A 17,956-nucleotide genomic window follows, 5' to 3' on the forward strand; every position below is an offset into this window, starting at 1 on the left:
GTCAGTCAGGAAATTTTATGTTGTTAATCACACACACCTCCCTTTTTGCCCAGCACAGAAACAGCTCCAGCACATTTGTTAATTAAGTAATGAATATAAAACTATTAATACATTCAATAGACCATTAAATGACCACCAGTTGGTAATTCAAGCGTAATTCTCTGACCTTAAAACACCAACATGTAGATAATTAAACTACATATACAATCCTCCGAAAGGACCACAAAAAAACCCCACAGAGTGCCACTAAATGTATTAAGCATTTTTAAATTAATTTTGATGGCACCATAATGGTGGTAAAAAAGGCTAATTGGGGTAGAAATGCCTTAGTTAAATTGTGCAGGCGTAGCTGGCGGCAGAAAAAGAAAGGTCTTAGCTAAAATAGAAGGAAGAAGCAAACTATGAGGTGCCGTAAGGGACATTATTACTGAAACGCTCTCACACACACTACTGAAACGCTCTCACACACACTACTGAAACGCTCTCACACACACTACTGAAATTTTACCTCTCACACACACTACTGAAACGCTCTCACACACACTACTGAAACGCTCTCACAAACACTACTGAAATTTTACCTCTCACACACACTACTGAAACGCTCTCACACACACTACTGAAACGCTCTCACACACACTACTGAAATTTTACCTCTCACACACACTACTGAAACACTCTCACACACACTACTGAAATTTTACCTCTCACACACACTACTGAAACGCTCTCACACACACTACTGAAAGTTTACCTCTCACACACACTACTGAAACGCTCTCACACACACTACTGAAACGCTCTCACAAACACTACTGAAATTTTACCTCTCACACACACTACTGAAAATCCAAGGCATTTCAGTTGAACAGGAAGGCGTTTCAGTTAAACAGGAAGGCGTTTCAGTTGAACAGGAAGGCATTTCAGTTAAACAGGAAGGCGTTTCAGTTGAACAGGAAGGCATTTCAGTTGAACAGGAAGGCGTTTCAGTTAAACAGGAAGGCGTTTCAGTTGAACAGGAAGGCATTTCAGTTAAACAGGAAGGCGTTTCAGTTGAACAGGAAGGCATTTCAGTTAAACAGGAAGGCATTTCAGTTGAACAGGAAGGAGTTTCAGATGAACAGGAAGTTGTGTCCAGACCAGGAAAGTGAAGGAAAAAGTGGTACACTTCAAACCACTACACAGATGTCTACTCAGCAACCTGCTAGTAGCCTAAGTGAAGCAGCCGCATTACTCAACAGTATATTAGCCTCAGCAGAGACCATCAGAACTTTGTCAAATGCGACAGTCGTGGGGCAGCAACCTGTTGCAAGTACCAGTGTGGACGGACTGGATAGTCACTTAACATCCCTCTTTCCCTCACGTCAACGTAGCAGCTTGCCCATGCCAGCGACATCTACAGTCAGGAGAGAATGTGCACCTGCACCACGTTATCAAACTCGGCAATGCTTCGGCAGCTGGACATCAGGCACCAGAAGAAAAAGGTAGTTACAAAGTTTAATGAGTTTGTATTCACTTGCCTGAAATGGGGCCATATGTAATAGTCTGATATTTAAGAATATACTGCAGGGCTGGCAAAATCGCTAGCCCGACGTCCTGGGGCTAGCGATTTTTCCAGTCGGGCTACCAAAATCTATCTCTGCCCTGCCCGTCGGGCTGTCATAGGAAGGAAAAATATATGTCAATGCTTTTGCATTCTTCCGGAAATGTAGCTGGGTAATTATGTCATTGGCATCGGTGAGCCACTGTCAACATGTGACATATTGAAATCGCGTTTGAATTTGCGCTTGTTTTTTGCTTTCACTTTGCAATCGCGAGAACTGTGTATAGAGAGCGACAGCACTGATTGGTGAGTGACGATAATTTGCGCACCAATTCCTCTGACATCGTCTTATCAATCGTTAGCTTACTATGCAAACATGACAAGTGAACTCTCCCGCAGCAAGCTTAAACATGCAAGAGGTTGATCGCGCAGAGAATCGCTGAGCGTTATGTGAGTGCGTGTGTAAAAGCAGCAGGATATATATTTTAGTTCTGCTGAGCCAAATAAGACAGGTCAGGGTGAAGAATTGACAGCCAAAGAAAAGCTTACCACAAAACGGAAAAGTTATGACAAATCAGACTATAAGGCAAAAAGAAAGTGCAGCTTTGGTTTCATGGACAAAAGAATTTCTGTGGCTGCAATATGACAAGCTAAATAATAACCAGGGGTGCACATAAGTGGTCTGCAGGTGCGCATTCGCTGTCAAAAACAAAAGACGCGCACAAGATAAGAAGTTGCAACGCGTGTTTGCGTACATAGGATTTTCTGGAGGAGGACAGACATTTGTTTAGAACTCTTAAAGATGTCGAAGACGCTCCTTTAAGCAATTACTTTGGTTTTCCTCCACTTGCTGTTGTTTATGGTATCTAATAGTTATATTTATATTTCAGAGCTATGGCCCAGCAGCATGACCATTTCAACAAAGATGTTATACTACTTCCAACTCCATCATGGGGAGTAGTGTGCAAACAAGGTTCAAAATTATGGTTACACAAACATGGGCACATCCTCAGTGCTTTTGAATTCCAGAAGACCTGGGACAACCAAACTGTCGTGAAACACATCAAGGAAAGCTTTGGTGAACGCATTCCAGACGATGTCAGGTAAAACACTATTGTTTATTGTTACTGTGTGTATTCATGTAATGACTTGTACTTAAAGATAATATACCAAAGTAAAGAAGTTTAAAATATTATTCATCATTATAAAAACATATGGACTATACCAGTAGAATTTAAAAGTCATAAAAGCATACACACAAACAGAACAGTATATAATAAAATATTTAACTAATATTTAAAATATTTAACTAATTAGCAATTGCTGTTGTCCCTATTTATTTTTTGTAGCCTCGAGTTTCTAATGGCTTGTGGCAATAAGCTGGTGTCTCCAAAGCTCCAAGATGGTCAAGCGCTGAATGGGATGCTGATCCTAAAGGTTTTTAAAACCAAAGCCCTCTATGTAAGGCCATCAAAGACACTTTTAGTAAGTTCCTAAAAGAATGAAAAGTAATCATGATTTGGGAAAAAACATGTCAACAATTGGGCTTCTAGCAAAATAGAATATATTTATTTAAAACAAGTGTTTGGGAGCAATCAATATGGATATTTCTTATTTTAATCTTTTTAAGATAAGCTATAATTACTTGCTTTTGATATATGTTTTTGGTCTTTCTCTGTTGAAGAGTGAATCAGATGAAGACAAAGATCCTTCCCACATCAGCTCCAAATCAGCATTAAGCAGTTGTGCAACTGATAAGGACAGTGACAATGATTGTTTTGAAGTTGATAGTTCAAAAATCCAACAAGACATGAGCAGCCAAGTCACTACAAGGTTAAGAAGTCATGTTAAAGGTGATAACCCTGGCACTAGCAGTGATGAAGAAGATGATATTGGGACCAACTGTATTGGAAGGAGTGTTGGTAAAAGGCAACGAGCAAAGCAAGGAAGTGATGGGAACAGCATTTGTGATGAAGGCTACATGGCAAGAAGTGATGACAAACCTAGCACAAGCAGTCACAGCAGAGATTTCAATGCAAGAAGTGAAGACATCCCTGCCATGAGCGTTAATGATGAAGATTATTCTTCATATTTAACTCTCGTGGCATCGCTTTCTGGCGATTCTTCAGATGATGAGGATTTAAATCAAGCTATAATTGCGAGCTTGGAGAATCAGATGTGAGTAACAAACATACAGAATTTGAGTTTGAGACATGATTATAGCTTTCCAGAATTGTTAAATCAATATAAAACTTTTAAGCTTTAAATCTCTATGATCAGTGTGACACATATTCTCAAATTCTGTAACATGACTACATGGCTGACATATTTTATTTTCTGTTTTATTTTCTTTTTTTAGTGCAGAAAAAGTCCCTGTTCAAGAGATACTGCTGGAACTATCAAGCAAAATTAGCACAAAACAGCAGTGCAAATTTAATATAAATCGCTCTGCTGTGTGGGAGGGAGCCTTGCGTGGTTTTCAAAGGCTATCTTATGATCCCAACTTGATGATCTGTGTGAAATTCTCAGATGATATGGGGAAAAATGAGGAAGGGGTTGATTTAGGTGGGCCAAGGAGGGAATTCTTGAGACTATTGATGGACACAATTGCCAGGTCAGCCATGTTTGAGGGGAAAGAAAACTGCAAGAACTTGGCTCTTGACAGTACTGGTAATTACCTATTTTTCTAAGATTAATAGTGGGAACTGTTTAACTGATATTTATTTTTACAGGCAACATTACTGACAATTTTGCTTTTCCTTTTATTCTGTTGCTTTGCAGCTCTCAGAGGGGACTGGTACTACATCTCTGGCAGAGCCATTGCAGTGAGCTTGGTACATGGTGGTCCACCACCTAACTTTCTGTCACCAACAGTATTTTCCCTTCTGGTTGGAAATTCAGCAAATCCAGCCCTGGAAGACATAGCTGACCTGGAACTCTTTGAAAAAGTCAAAAAGGTCTCTATATGTTTATTTTATAAATCTTATAGTGAATTGGAAATAGTTTGTGTTCCAGTTTTCTTTTGCAGGGAATGTTTATCCGGATCAGTTTGGCCATTGCTGAATGCCAAGTTTTTATATGTTGCTGCTGTATTAAACTAAGACTCAGCAGATAAGGGTAGACGAAAGAGTATATTTTCTCATTTTTTTAAGCACATTGTAAACATATTAAAAAAATTTGTGTAGTCATTTGACTTCCAATGTACGCTTGGGCATATTGTGATTGTGTAGACCACTGGTGGCTGGGTTCCTTCTAATAGGTTATAAGACTACTAAGTAACTTCCATAACAAGCCCTTCCTCTGCTCTTTGTGATGCTAGATATCTCAAAGTACAACCCTTGAGGACCTTGAAAAGTCAAAAGAACCTCTGCTTGATTACTTGGCCAATGCAGGATGCCTGAGGCCTATGCGTTCACTAAGAGACAGGGATCTGCTGGTACATGACATTGTCATGTTTCAGGTCATCCACAGGGTTCAAGGTCCATTTCAAAGGTATTTTGGTATTCTGTGTTTTTCAGATTAATTAAAATGGTGATAAAAATCTTACCTATTAATCAAAATGGTCAGTTAATAACCTAGTATAATTGATTGTGCCAAATTGATAATATACAATTAACTTAGAAGCATGAAATTGCAGAATTATTGAATAAAATTTCTTTGTGCTGTTTATCCAGATTTTGTGAAGGTCTGAAAACTCTTGGGGTTCTCGAGAAAATGAGGAGGCATCCAGACAGTTTTCGCCCTCTGTTCTGCTATGAGCCACATATGCTGACTGCTGACCAGGTGGATGATCTTTTCAACATTAATCTATCTCCAGAAGGAAGCAACAGAAGAGCTGCTGAGGAGATGGTTGTTACCTTCTGGAGAGACTATCTCCAAGATGCAGAAGGTAATTGTCACCACTTTAGTGCACAATAAATAGATGTAACGATTTATAGGTTAGCATTTCTGAAATCTTTATTTTAAATAACATACTCATATAACAATAACACCACATTACCCTCTTGGTTGTAGTAACATTTTTACATAGTTCTTTGAGACTATTGAAAGATGAAAAGCATGCTCTATAGTCATTGCAATAACAGTCATTAAGATTCTTGCTTTAGATTAATACTCACTGACAATTTATGTTGGCCAAATGAAATAACCTTTTAACACTTTTTTCCTTCTCTGTTTTATGCAGAAGAAGAAGGACCTTCCAAATTACAGAAGATATTGGCCTTTGCAACTGGAGCAACTGCGGTGCCACCTATTGGCTTTTCCCCAGCACCCTCGATTGAGTTCATTCATAGAGGAGACGATGACTTCTCTTCTACACCAATTTTCCCTCTTGCCAACACGTGTGTTAACTGCATTAGGCTGCCACTGCATGTTTCATACCAGCTGTTCAAGGAGAAGTTTGATTTTGCATTAGGTAACACTTACGGCTTTGGCAGGGTATGAACACATTATGCTGGAGGAGTTTGCGCGTTTCTCTTTTGTATTGGTCTCTCTATTGATTCAAAGTGAGTATTGAGTATTAACTTGTTAAGGTTTTAATATTTCCAAATTTACCTGCCTCAGTCAAATTGATGTTTTAAGACATCAGTTTGACGAGAAGTGATTGTTCTTCAGGATTCATACAGGTAGATACCAATTGTTTAACAGCACTTCAGAAGTTAATTTAGATTGTTGAGTTTGAATATACAAAATTTGTGTCACTTTACTCATTTCATGTGTATGTCCATCGGTTTTTGATTTGCTTGTCTTTGTGTCTGTTTATTCTTCTGCCTGTGTCAGTTTCTGTTTGACAACAGAGCTGTCATTTTATCATTTTAAAGAAAAATGGTTTCAATATGTTAGTTTCGATCAGATATGTTTTCTGAAATGTTTGTTTTATATATTTTTTTTTAATTTTTGCAAAATATTTTATTTAATGTAGAAGGTGTAAAAGTGAAGAAAACACATCTATTCCATGATTTCCATCATTTTCTAATGGATTCACTTGTTGAATTATGTTCATTGCAGTCTCATTTATGTTGATGTCAATATCTGGAATATTGACATTATTGTTTGTTTGAAGTTCTGGTAATGGCCCTTCTTCATCAACGCCATAATAGTTATCAACATGAAAAATGTCATTTATAAACGACAGGATTCCCACATTGTTTGTGACACCTGTATGCCACAGCTGAAGAGGGGTCTGTCCTCCTTGTGTAGAGAGACCATGGTTGTTCCACTGATTGACAAATTCTGTTAATGCTCTTTCAATCCTTGGCAAATAAACATAATGCAGACAAAAAAAATGTAGCTCATTCAGTGAATCCAACATACCCTGTTCTTCCATAAAGTTAAAGATATTTATAAAGTGTCTTGATACAACTCTGTTGAGTTCTGCCCACAGTCTTTCAATTCTTTGGTTATGTACTGAAACACCTGTAATAACACTGCCTACTCCTCTTCTCTGTAACATAAAACGAGCAACCTGTATATTTTCCATACCATGATCACACCTGACCCTTAAGGGCAAACCAAAGTTTTGTATTCCTTCCAAAAATAATGACAAGACACTTGAGGCTCTGTTATTGGATAAGCAACGTAAGTATATGATAGTTCGGCTGAAGCCATCAACACAGCCATGCAGGACCAAGCGCCATCTAATGAACTTGTGGTTGCCGTCAAAATGCCTGTTGAGAGATCAGAAAGCATTACTACAGTTCCACATGTTTGTTCATATTATTTAGTAGTGAATTCCTGACCCTGTACTTAAACAAAAACTAGAGGTCTCATTTTGTACATTTACTTCAACAACACCACACCTCTCTCTCTCACACACACACACATGCTTACACGTGCACACACATACACACAGTGGCATAAAATGTCTTTTTCCACACTACATTTACCTGGCACAATCGATGTTAGAGATTAAAATTGTGATGTGAAATAAAGGATTAAACAACTCAATAGTATATACATTAGACGACATCTAAATTGATGTACTATGAATCCCCCAAATATTTACAGTTTTTTGCAATCGCTAACAAGCGCCTACCCATACTTCAGATACTTTTTCTAAACTCTTAACACAGACTCACACCTACAAAACACAATTGGCCAAATGGATAATTTTCTTCTCAAAAATACATTTTGGTAAATATATACTAACCCTTCATTTCAAAATAGAACACATCTTTCTCTGCACACACTAACTGTACAAAAACACTATAAATCTGACTCAAAATGAAATTAGTCTGTCAAAGAATAACACTTGTTTTCACTTCACAAGGTACATGCAGTCAATCAAAGTACACCAGGTTTCAAAATACTGGCTATTATTGACATTACAAAAACTGCATAGACTTTTATGTTTCAGTTTTACAGGTATTTGCATGCGAAACATGCAATCCACCATTTTGACACCAGAAATGTCTTGGTTGGTAACTGTATGTCCACATGTACAGTAATGTTCACATTCAAAAGCATTCCAGTAAAAAGCAAACAAGTTTTTGTTTCTTTACTGTTTACTACAGGAGGTACAGTAGAAACACTGTATGATAGGACAGAGAAAGTTTTACAGTATTGCTTACAGTGAACAAAATATCCATGAAACACACAAGAGCATTCTGAACAAAAAAACAACAGCAAAAAGCCAAGATAAAAAGGGGGGGAGGGGGGCTAAAAAAAGGCTGTGTGTCAATTATTCAATTGTTTGTTTATTATCAGCTGAGATATATTTTTGATATTGATATTGTTTTTGTACTGATATCATTGCAGAAGCAGAGGTTTTTATACTGTATCTAAGGTTTGGAATATTGTTTTTGCTATTGTGGGATGTTGTGTGTTAACATTCGTAGATACTACAAAAACAGTCCATAATTTTGTTGGGAGGTATAGCTTGTCTGTTAAGAAAATGTAAGCATTGTGGAAATGTGTTCACTGACTGCATATTGGGTGAACACGACATGAAATGTGTGAATGGTATGGCCACAACAGACCGATGCTGTGCTAATTGTGTTTAGAGTTTTGCAAATGTGACAACTGTTTGGACAAACGCTTGTTAGCGACTGAAAAAAACTGTAACATACTTATATCAATTTCAGTTTTTTTGGTTATTGTTATTTTTTTTATTATTATTATTATCTTATGCTGATCATATAGATTAACTTCAGTAATGTTTTGAATGAAGGACCTTTAATTTTGATGTATTGTGTTAATACTTTTAAACACAAGGCCTGACCATTTGTTTCAACCAGTGAACTTACCATAAGTGGTTGGGGGCCAGAACACTATAGATCCTTCGCCTTATCGCATGACGACGTCTAAATGCACGTCCAATAGGATCCACTTCCTGTAGACTTTGTCTGACCCTCCAACGTTGAACTCTTAAGCCACGAGATCTCAGACTTCCAAGAATGTATACTTCCCCTGCATTTGGAGTGTTCTGTAGGATATCCGTCACAAGGCCATTCAGTTCTTGATTTGAAATATCCGCATAGCTTAATGGCTCAACTCCCAAAGTTTGTCTGTGTCTGTACAGGGTTCTTCGACTTATTCCAAAGCATGATGCAATTCTCTGCCATGTCATACCAATGGAAACAAAGTGAGAAATCTGTTCAGCAGATATAGTGTATCGTGGCCGACCTGGATGACCACTCAAGGTGGTTGGGGGTAACAATCTGTGGGTCACATAAGCAGAGCTCCGTCTAGCATCATATTCATGTAGCAAGCTGCAAAAGCATCTATACAAGGATCCTAGTAGGTTGGTGGCAACCCTATTATTGGGATCATATCGAGATACAGCAGCAAGAAATTCTGATAGAGTTCGTGTATGATCATCTAGCTCTCTATAAAGCCGCTCTTGTCTGATATTGTCCGAATTTTCATTTTGGAGCGCCCCAATACATTGCAGAGCACAAGTAAAAAATCTTTCAACATCTTCTTCATTGGTTCTCACCTCAAACAACAAAGAATGTATGTAAAAAATGACAAGGATCCGATGTAATTTCATTGTAGATGAGGTACTGTCAGACACAGTCTTTCCAGATTATACGGGCAGCTAGCATAGCCAGGATGCCACGACTTGTTGCAATAGGCTGCTACCCTACAACAATGTTTGGATAGTCACTGATGAAGGCAAAAGATTTTTCAATTATACCTCTAACAGACTGTTGTAGACGTCACCGCGGTGTTAGCTGTGCATTAATGTGTTATTTGTTTTTCCTCACCTTCCTGTTCAACTGAAATGCCTTCCTGTTCAAATGAAACGCCTTCCTGTTCAACTGAAACGCCTTCCTGTTTAACTGAAATGCCTTCCTGTTCAACTGAAACGCCTTCCTGTTTAACTGAAATGCCTTCCTGTTCAACTGAAATGCCTTGGATTTTCAGTAGTGTGTGTGAGAGGTAAAATTTCAGTAGTGTGTGTGAGAGCGTTTCAGTAGTGTGTCTGAGAGCGTTTCAGTAGTGTGTGTGAGAGGTAAAATTTCAGTAGTGTGTGTGAGAGCGTTTCAGTAGTGTGTGTGAGAGGTAAAATTTCAGTAGTGTGTGTGAGAGCGTTTCAGTAGTGTGTGTGAGAGCGTTTCAGTAGTGTGTGTGAGAGGTAAAATTTCAGTAGTGTTTGTGAGAGCGTTTCAGTAGTGTGTGTGAGAGGTAAAATTTCAGTAGTGTGTGTGAGAGCGTTTCAGTAGTGTGTGTGAGAGCGTTTCAGTAGTGTGTGTGAGAGTTAAAATTTCAGTAGTGTGTGTGAGAGCGTTTCAGTAGTGTGTGTGAGAGCGTTTCAGTAGTGTGTGTGAGAGCGTTTCAGTAGTGTGTGTGAGAGGTAAAATTTCAGTAGTGTGTGTGAGAGCGTTTCAGTAGTGTGTGTGAGAGCGTTTCAGTAGTGTGTGTGAGAGGTAAAATTTCAGTAGTGTGTGTGAGAGCGTTTCAGTAGTGTTTGTGAGAGCGTTTCAGTAGTGTGTGTGAGAGCGTTTCAGTAGTGTGTGTGAGAGGTAAAATTTCAGTAGTGTGTGTGAGAGCGTTTCAGTAGTGTGTGTGAGAGGTAAAATTTCAGTAGTGTGTGTGAGAGCGTTTCAGTAGTGTGTGTGAGAGCGTTTCAGTAGTGTGTGTGAGAGGTAAAATTTCAGTAGTGTTTGTGAGAGCGTTTCAGTAATAATGTCCCATACGGCACCTCATAGCAAACTGTCGCTTCTTCCAGTCTTATCACACCAATGATTTACAGCAGCTCGCACTTGCATCACTGCCAGAACATTATGATGAGGGTTGTTCGGTAGTTATATAATAAAATGTTATGGATTCAGTGAGAGGAAAAAAAAGAAGACAGAGAGAAATGCATCTTTGCTTTTAGTGTTTGAAACATTAGCGCAGTCGAAGTGACATAAGACATTGCTGTAACTGCTATGATTCTGCAAATTCTTCTTTATTTGTCAAAATATCTTATTTTAATACTTTTGGCTGCTCCCTTATTTCCCCAAGGGGTAACTACAGTGGATGGATCAGTATGTTTGATTTTTTTTACACTGGATACCCTTCCTGATGCAACCTTCCTATTTCTCTGAGATTGGGACCAGCCCGAGAAGCGTGCTAGCTTGTGGCCCCCTGAGTCTGGATCTGTCTCCTCCCACTCTCAAACAGGAGATTTTTTATGTATAAGGAGAATGTGTTAACCACTACACCATGGAGTCACAAACTTTTATTTTTCTTTTTTTTTTTGTGTGAAGATATTAAGTGAAGAATCTTGATCCGGAGTGGGGACTGCTGGGTGAGAGTTAACCAGAAATAAACATGGCATATTTTGTTGTATAACCTGAGTTCTGAAATCCATCATCACTGTCATTGTCACCCCCACCCCTAAAGGAACAACAGCTATTGTCCTTACACCACTGTTTTGTTTAGTTTTTTCAGTTTATCTACAAACCTGCAGTCTACAGCAAGCCACATAATTTGCCACATAATGTCAGGTTTTCACATAGAGTGGGTGGAATAACTTAATGCTGTCAAGTCCTGATATCACACAGATACTGTGATCCTATAATCTCTGAAAAGCAAGAAACTAAATGAAAAAGTGAGATATCCTGATATCCCTGGCATTATAGAATGATGGAAAGAAGAAAGGGAAGGTGTTTCATTACCACAGGGTGCTCTTGGCAAGGTTGCTTATTCTCAGTGGTTTATATCAACTTTTAAAAAAGAAGATTATTTGAATCCCCTGGGATAGTATTCTCTGTTTGAAACAGAAGTTTCACCCAGGATCCAGCTGGCAGTTTAGCAGAAATAGTATAGCAGCAAAGAGATACTATTTGAGGTTAATTGGGCCATAGTGGCAAGTGGTCAACTCAGATTAATTCAACGGGGAAATAGTGTGTTACTTTTGCTCTGCTGCAGGATCACTATGAGCAAAACTAGGCACAGCATGAAAGTCAGCATGCTGCCCTGCAAATGTCATTTTCTGAAATCTGTGTAACAAAGTATCAGATATTGTAGAAACTTGTATTCAGAAGCAATCTGTGGGATACGAGCACATATCAGGCAATAGCTTTATAATATTCTGCTTCATTACTCAATGGGATTGCAGTTATGTGATCAGAAAACAAAAAAATAACCATCATGATTCCTAAAGTGTTGTGTTATTTTACATAGCCCTGTAAATAAATGTGTTTGTTTCTGTTTTTATTTCCTGTTATGGATCTGTGTATGGTTATATATCATGAGCATTATTGGAAAACTCTATTATATCAGTTTATACTCCACTGTCGGAGATAAACAGGAGCTCAAGTGTTATATAAAGATCCTTTTAATACCTTCTGTCTGTGTAAGTGTGAGAAGGAGGTTTCCTAAAGAAGGTGTGTATTTATTTGCGTTTGTGGAGTGAAGTTGAAGCTTTACCTGCATTGAGTAAAAAGTCAATAGTGTTTCAAAATTGAAGCATGAATATATTTAAATTTTTTCCTCCCTTTGCTCTTGAATTTTAATTCCGAGTACACATTCAAAGAAGCTACAAGTATGAATGTCCTTGCATACTAGAGTCATTCTTTCATGTTTTATTTTTGAGTGACAGTAACTGAACTGTCTTTGACTCAGTCTGTCAATTTTGTTCTTTAGTTATTACTGTCTCTATAGAAGTGATGCATATGTTTGGTGAAGACAAACATGAAAGACTGGTCCGGTCAAAGATTCAGGTATGTGTCAGGAGTTAGGAATTTACAGGAAAAAAAAAAATTAAAACTTCTATCTTACTGCCTGTTTTCCAAGAACAACATTAACTATTTTTCCGTATTTGAGATGAAATCAGACAGACTAATGTGGAAAAAAGGCAAAAGCAAATGCATTTCTGAGTTGCAAATGTTTTGGAGCTGGTTACATCCCTGGACACCATCCAACATCAGCTTCAGGTGAACCGATTCTGTCTGGTAAGCAGCACGGGGGGCTGACAGATTATTTCATTAAAAATAGTAAAAACTTGCCACTTGTTTGTTTCCAAAAACACAGCAAAGCAGCATGGTGGAAAACCCCAAGGAGCCCTGAATGCAGTCTGTTTATAAAACAGCACTGAGTCTGCTGTGTGTCAATATTTCCAAAATGTATGTGGATGTTTTCTGAATTAATTAATAAGCAAGTTGTTCAAAAACTCTGCAAAAATCTCTGAATGGGCAACAGGTGCACTGGAAGAAAAGCTCCAAACAACAAATATAATTCCAACACACTCTCTCACTTACTGCTGATACGTGTATTTAAAAAGGTACCGTACAAAGACCATGTCCATATATTCACACACACCCAATCAAGCCATACTGGTTGATTAATACATTTATACACCATTAATCAGACGAAAACATCAGTTTAACAATGCTAATCATAAATACACATAGCCTTTTTTCTGCATAGGTCAAAGGTAGCAACAAACAATATAAACCCAATGGCAATCCCACATTGACTAAATCTATTAGCTGTAAGCAATGTGAGCAGGAGGTATATTCAACCATTTTGTGTATTAATTAATAAAAACTGGCTGTTTTTCTGTGCAACATGATCCCTATTTACATATTTATTTTAAATTAAAACAGCAAGTTAATGATTAAGTAAGGGAAAAATATACTATATGCACATGTACATACTGAATGTGACCTTTTAGTTCTCTGTGCAGTTTAAGAGTTAGAAAATGCATATACTCAATATTAAGCTTCTGCCTCATTCTAATTATGAGGAATTTCACCTTCACCTCCCTGCACCTAGCTGCTATTTAGTTTTATGTATTACGGTTTGAGTACACTTTTATCATTAAAATCCTTTATAAAACTAACTTTTTCACTTTCGTGCTTCACTCTTTTGTAGACTCTGTGCCTTGAAGCAGCAGCTCTATGTTGCTACATAACTCAGCTCTGAATATCTCCCCTTCCAACCATTTCACACCCTTTCTGTTCCTTAGACTGTGCTTCAGAGGACACCGATACAACACACAGCTGCTACAAATGGATCCCAAACTTCATGAAAAAGGCAGGGATGCATCTGCACAAGGCTGGAGACGGAAACAGAATAGTAATATATTACATTGATATTTTTGCTTTAGAAATCTATCCACTCCTACATATTTAAACAAACTTTAACCATGACACTGAAAGAGCCAAATATCTTTGCATTCCACCCCACATCCAGTTTTTTATTGTAGCGACACTGAGGAAACGTGATCTAATGTTCAGGTGTGCGTACAAAAAACACTCGACATGTAGAGAATTCCACTCAACCTTGATTAGTCATTTTGCTTAAAGTAGAAGTTAAATGTGTAACGCACAACAGGAAACTTATTTTATGGCTTTAGAAGCAGCTGTGAACAGCTTTAAAGTCAAAGTGTTGGCTCTAGGAGATCTGAGCCACCATACACATTAATTCGGGCCCAGAATAGATTAAGTTCCGGTTTATTTGGTTCATTTTTGGGTAACAAGAAAATTGCTACAGCTTGTTTGTCATCCAGAGCTGGCAAATGGGAGGGGGCTATGCAGGCTGCATTAGTCCACACAGTATGTGGTGTGTGCTGCCTAGGATGGGGTGGTGAAAAGAAAGAGCACAAAAATATAACCCAGATTTAAGCAGCACACAAAATAATTTCATGAAATTAACTTTGTGAGTCACCATGGCTGCAACAAGTCTTTCCCACCCATCTTCATCACTTTTTAATTTCCTCTAACTCTTTTTCCTCACCTAAATGTTCCACATATTATATAAAATATTTTTCGCAAGTTGCTTAGTGTCAAACTTTTAGGGCAGATTTGCAAGATATTATGAAGCTACACGTCATCATGGGCTCAAGTTTCAATAGGCTCAACCACAGTTTACCTTTTGCACGCACTTATAATGAAACCCACGTTGAAATGATCCCCTGCCGGAAATATTTGGGATGTTTCTTTAAAAGATAAACGTATATAGAATTATGATCTTGTGCATGACGTCAGAGGGTTGATTAAATATTTATACCTGGTAGTCTAAGTGCATATATCTTCACAACTTCATTATGAAAGGGAGAGGCGCGCCACGCATCAAAATCCCCACGAAGGCAAGCAGTACGCTCGCGCTGCAAAGAGTTTCAGAGACACCGAGGACGCCTTGGACTTTTTCTTCTCTCACACAATTGACACAAGAGAAAAAGAGAAGGAGGGTAATGATGGGCGTCGAATTCCTTCGGTATACGTTTCGAGACAGTGCCATCAGTAATTGATCCAAATGACTCTCTTCAAACTACTTAAGAACAAGTTGTTTAAAGGAGTGACCCATTTTTTCTCTCTCTGCTGTGATCATATTCGGCTGGGCAGCCTATGAAAAGAAATAACACGACTTATGCGCAGCTGATGCCTCCAAGAAACCACCCCTATCCTCATATGCCAGCCTGTCTGACTTTGGAACCCACATTACTACCGGACTCCGACCGCAGACCAACAGAGGAGGCAAGCTCCATGGAAAATCATGCAGGACTTTGAACCCATGGAGACATGGCACATAGGTTCCTTTCATCTGCGAACAGATTCAGCGCCAGATTCGCCTTCATATTCACCGTGTCACTGTCTTGCACCTATTTATGCTATAATATCATTTTTTGTCGCGGCACAATCATGACAAATCAGGGCTACGAGGGGAAACGGTGTCCGCCAGGCAAGAACGCAGGAGGGAAGAAACTTCTTGGAAAATTGGACCACTGCGCTTTGCTGAAAGCCAGGTCCACACTGGATGAGTCTGCTGCCCAGCGAGGAGCAAGCGATCTCCGCGAACAAAGTAAAGCCCCCTCTTCTGACAGTCACTGGACTGACGCGAAGTTGAAAAACATGAGTGTTGCGCAAAAATATGGGAACAAGAAGCTGCCCAACGCGCTAATAGTCGGTGTAAAAAAAGGAGGAACCAGGGCGGTGTTGGAGTTCATCCGGATACATCCAGATGTGCGCGCACTTGGAACAGAGCCGCACTTTTTCGACAGAAACTATGACAGAGGATTAGATTGGTACAGGTGAGAAAAACGAAGCAAACACTGAAAACTAATTGTTCTTTCACTAAGATAAGCACGTTTACATTGTTGTCATCGATATGGCCAAATATCGCACATCTTTCATTTTGTCTTTATGACTTGCGATTTATGATACGGGAGCTCTTCCAGGTCCATTAAAGTGGATTTCTGGAAAGCAAAATTGCGTAATTAAAGCACTTATCATTTACTCTCTGTTAAATAAGCTACAATTAATTTGAAGGAGCTTAGTTGATGGGACTACAACACACACAAACACATACACATGTTGTGTATTACAAACACACCTACACCAGCTTCGAAGGACATAAACTGGCTCTACTTTTTACAAGGTGTAATGTTGTGTTTTTTCAGCCATGCACATGTTAGCTGTCAGAGCTCCATGGTGCTGAGCAGACAGCGCCATGAGGCTGATGTAGACTGATGCAGTTCACACACATACACACACATCACAGTCAACACCACAGTTGACAAAGGCAGCCCGCAGCTCCTTTCAAACAGGCTGCACCAGAGCACAGAATGTTCTTGCATTGGCAGGTGAAAAGACCCACAAGCGCAACAAGCCCAGGGCTCATCTCTGCCTACAGGTGTGTTGTGTTCACTAGATTCCCATCTGCATGGCCTTTTATAAATCTGACACCACACCTTTCTGACTTGTTTTTAACCCACAGAGCATTTCCAAATCTTAAACTCTAAGAAACAAATTGATTATAAAGCAATATTCTCAAAACCAAAAGCACACTAATTGCCATGAAAGCGTGAAGTCTGCAAGTGTTTCCCCAAAACATCTTGATGGTTGTTGTCTCACATCACATCGCACTGTTGAAGCTCATCTTCCCAAAAACGTACCTACTATGGCATCAGCACTGTGCATGCCATTGCTTGCAAAACAGGGAGGAAGTCTGTTCTCAGTCTGCACTGCAGGAATGAACACTACGGACTGCAGCAAATTATCATGTATATGAGTATCTGTCCATCACGGCTCAGTTCATGTTTTCTCAGATGTCTTCAGACATGCAGTTTGAGACATTTTTTGGCTTTTAGCAGCAAGATTAAAGCACATTCATAAAATCTGCATGTTAAAGTTTTGGACAATAAAATCTCTTGTTTAACTTGAATTTGAGCTGCTAAAAGCTGTAAGATTGATTGATTGGCAGCTAATTCTTAAAATAACTCATGTTAACGTCTTTTAACTTGAAATTTTCACATCTCTGGAATTAACTTATAATTTTAATGCTACTACAACTACTATTACTACTACACCAACATTTTTATTTTTTGTTGCAAAATAAAAAAATAGCCCTTACCAAAAATTATTTTTGATGAAAATATTCATCATCTGTGGATTCCACATAGAATATGTTGGAACTCCATATTTATAATACATGTGTTTTTCTTGAATACTGTATGAACAAATTGTACTGATGCAAACATAAGAGAACCGCCAACACACACACACACATACACATACATACACACACCTACACACACACGTGCGTGCGCACAATGATGGCCTAAAGACTTCTAATACAATGGAATTATCACAAAAGCAGATTCCTACTGATGCAAAGAGAACTGAAAATCCTTTTCATCCCAATCTAGTGAACCAGAGGCTAATATTAAAAAACTTATCACAGAAAGACATAAAAGGTAACACAGAAACCCCCAGCAATGTTAAAATAGTAAACCTTTAATTATTTAACAATATTTTCACGTTACTAAAGACTTTACCACTTTTTGAGATTGATCTTATTTTTGCTTTCATTTGTTATGAACCTTATATTGTGACTTAATTGTGTTTGCATGCTCAATATGGAACCTAATTTTGAAACAGTGGGGTCGAACTTTCTAACCAGTTTCTTTATGGACATGGAGTCTTTATTGTTGTGTGTTTTGCAAATCAAATTGATTTAGAAACAATGCATTCACAAACA

The 17,956-nt window shown here is 38.5% G+C and overlaps 2 protein-coding genes across 2 annotated transcripts in view; both read left to right on the top strand.

The window, feature by feature from the left end:
- The first annotated feature begins 996 nt into the window (after window positions 1-996).
- LOC146388309 (uncharacterized) lies at window positions 997-5,994 on the top strand. The gene is made up of 9 exons (XM_084925530.1): window positions 997-1,484; window positions 2,434-2,646; window positions 2,893-3,028; window positions 3,228-3,721; window positions 3,903-4,213; window positions 4,325-4,500; window positions 4,863-5,035; window positions 5,218-5,432; window positions 5,727-5,994. Exons 1-9 carry the CDS (start codon window positions 1,117-1,119, stop codon window positions 5,984-5,986), a joined length of 2,346 nt encoding a protein of 781 aa, XP_084781656.1. The 5' UTR covers window positions 997-1,116; the 3' UTR covers window positions 5,987-5,994.
- Window positions 5,995-14,901: 8,907 nt separating this feature from the next.
- The window catches only part of hs3st2 (heparan sulfate (glucosamine) 3-O-sulfotransferase 2), a 29,666-nt gene continuing 26,611 nt past the window's right edge, over window positions 14,902-17,956 (top strand). Inside the window, exon 1 of the mRNA XM_084925531.1 lies at window positions 14,902-16,007. Coding sequence (XP_084781657.1) covers window positions 15,499-16,007 — 509 coding nt within the window. The 5' untranslated portion in view covers window positions 14,902-15,498. The remainder of the gene's footprint in view (window positions 16,008-17,956) is intronic.

Source organism: Perissodus microlepis, chromosome 4 (genome assembly GCF_051167445.1).
Source record: "Perissodus microlepis isolate ML-2025 ecotype Zambia chromosome 4, ASM5116744v1, whole genome shotgun sequence".
Classification (NCBI taxonomy): domain Eukaryota; kingdom Metazoa; phylum Chordata; class Actinopteri; order Cichliformes; family Cichlidae; genus Perissodus; species Perissodus microlepis.

Bases quoted from the DNA above. Each gene is read 5' to 3' on its own strand.
- LOC146388309 (XM_084925530.1), top strand. From the start codon at position 1,117: ATGAACAGGAAGTTGTGTCCAGACCAGGAAAGTGAAGGAAAAAGTGGT. The intron at 4,214-4,324 runs GTAATTACCTAT...GTTGCTTTGCAG, and splicing joins CTTGGCTCTTGACAGTACTG to CTCTCAGAGGGGACTGGTAC. The intron at 4,501-4,862 runs GTCTCTATATGT...TTGTGATGCTAG, and splicing joins TCTTTGAAAAAGTCAAAAAG to ATATCTCAAAGTACAACCCT.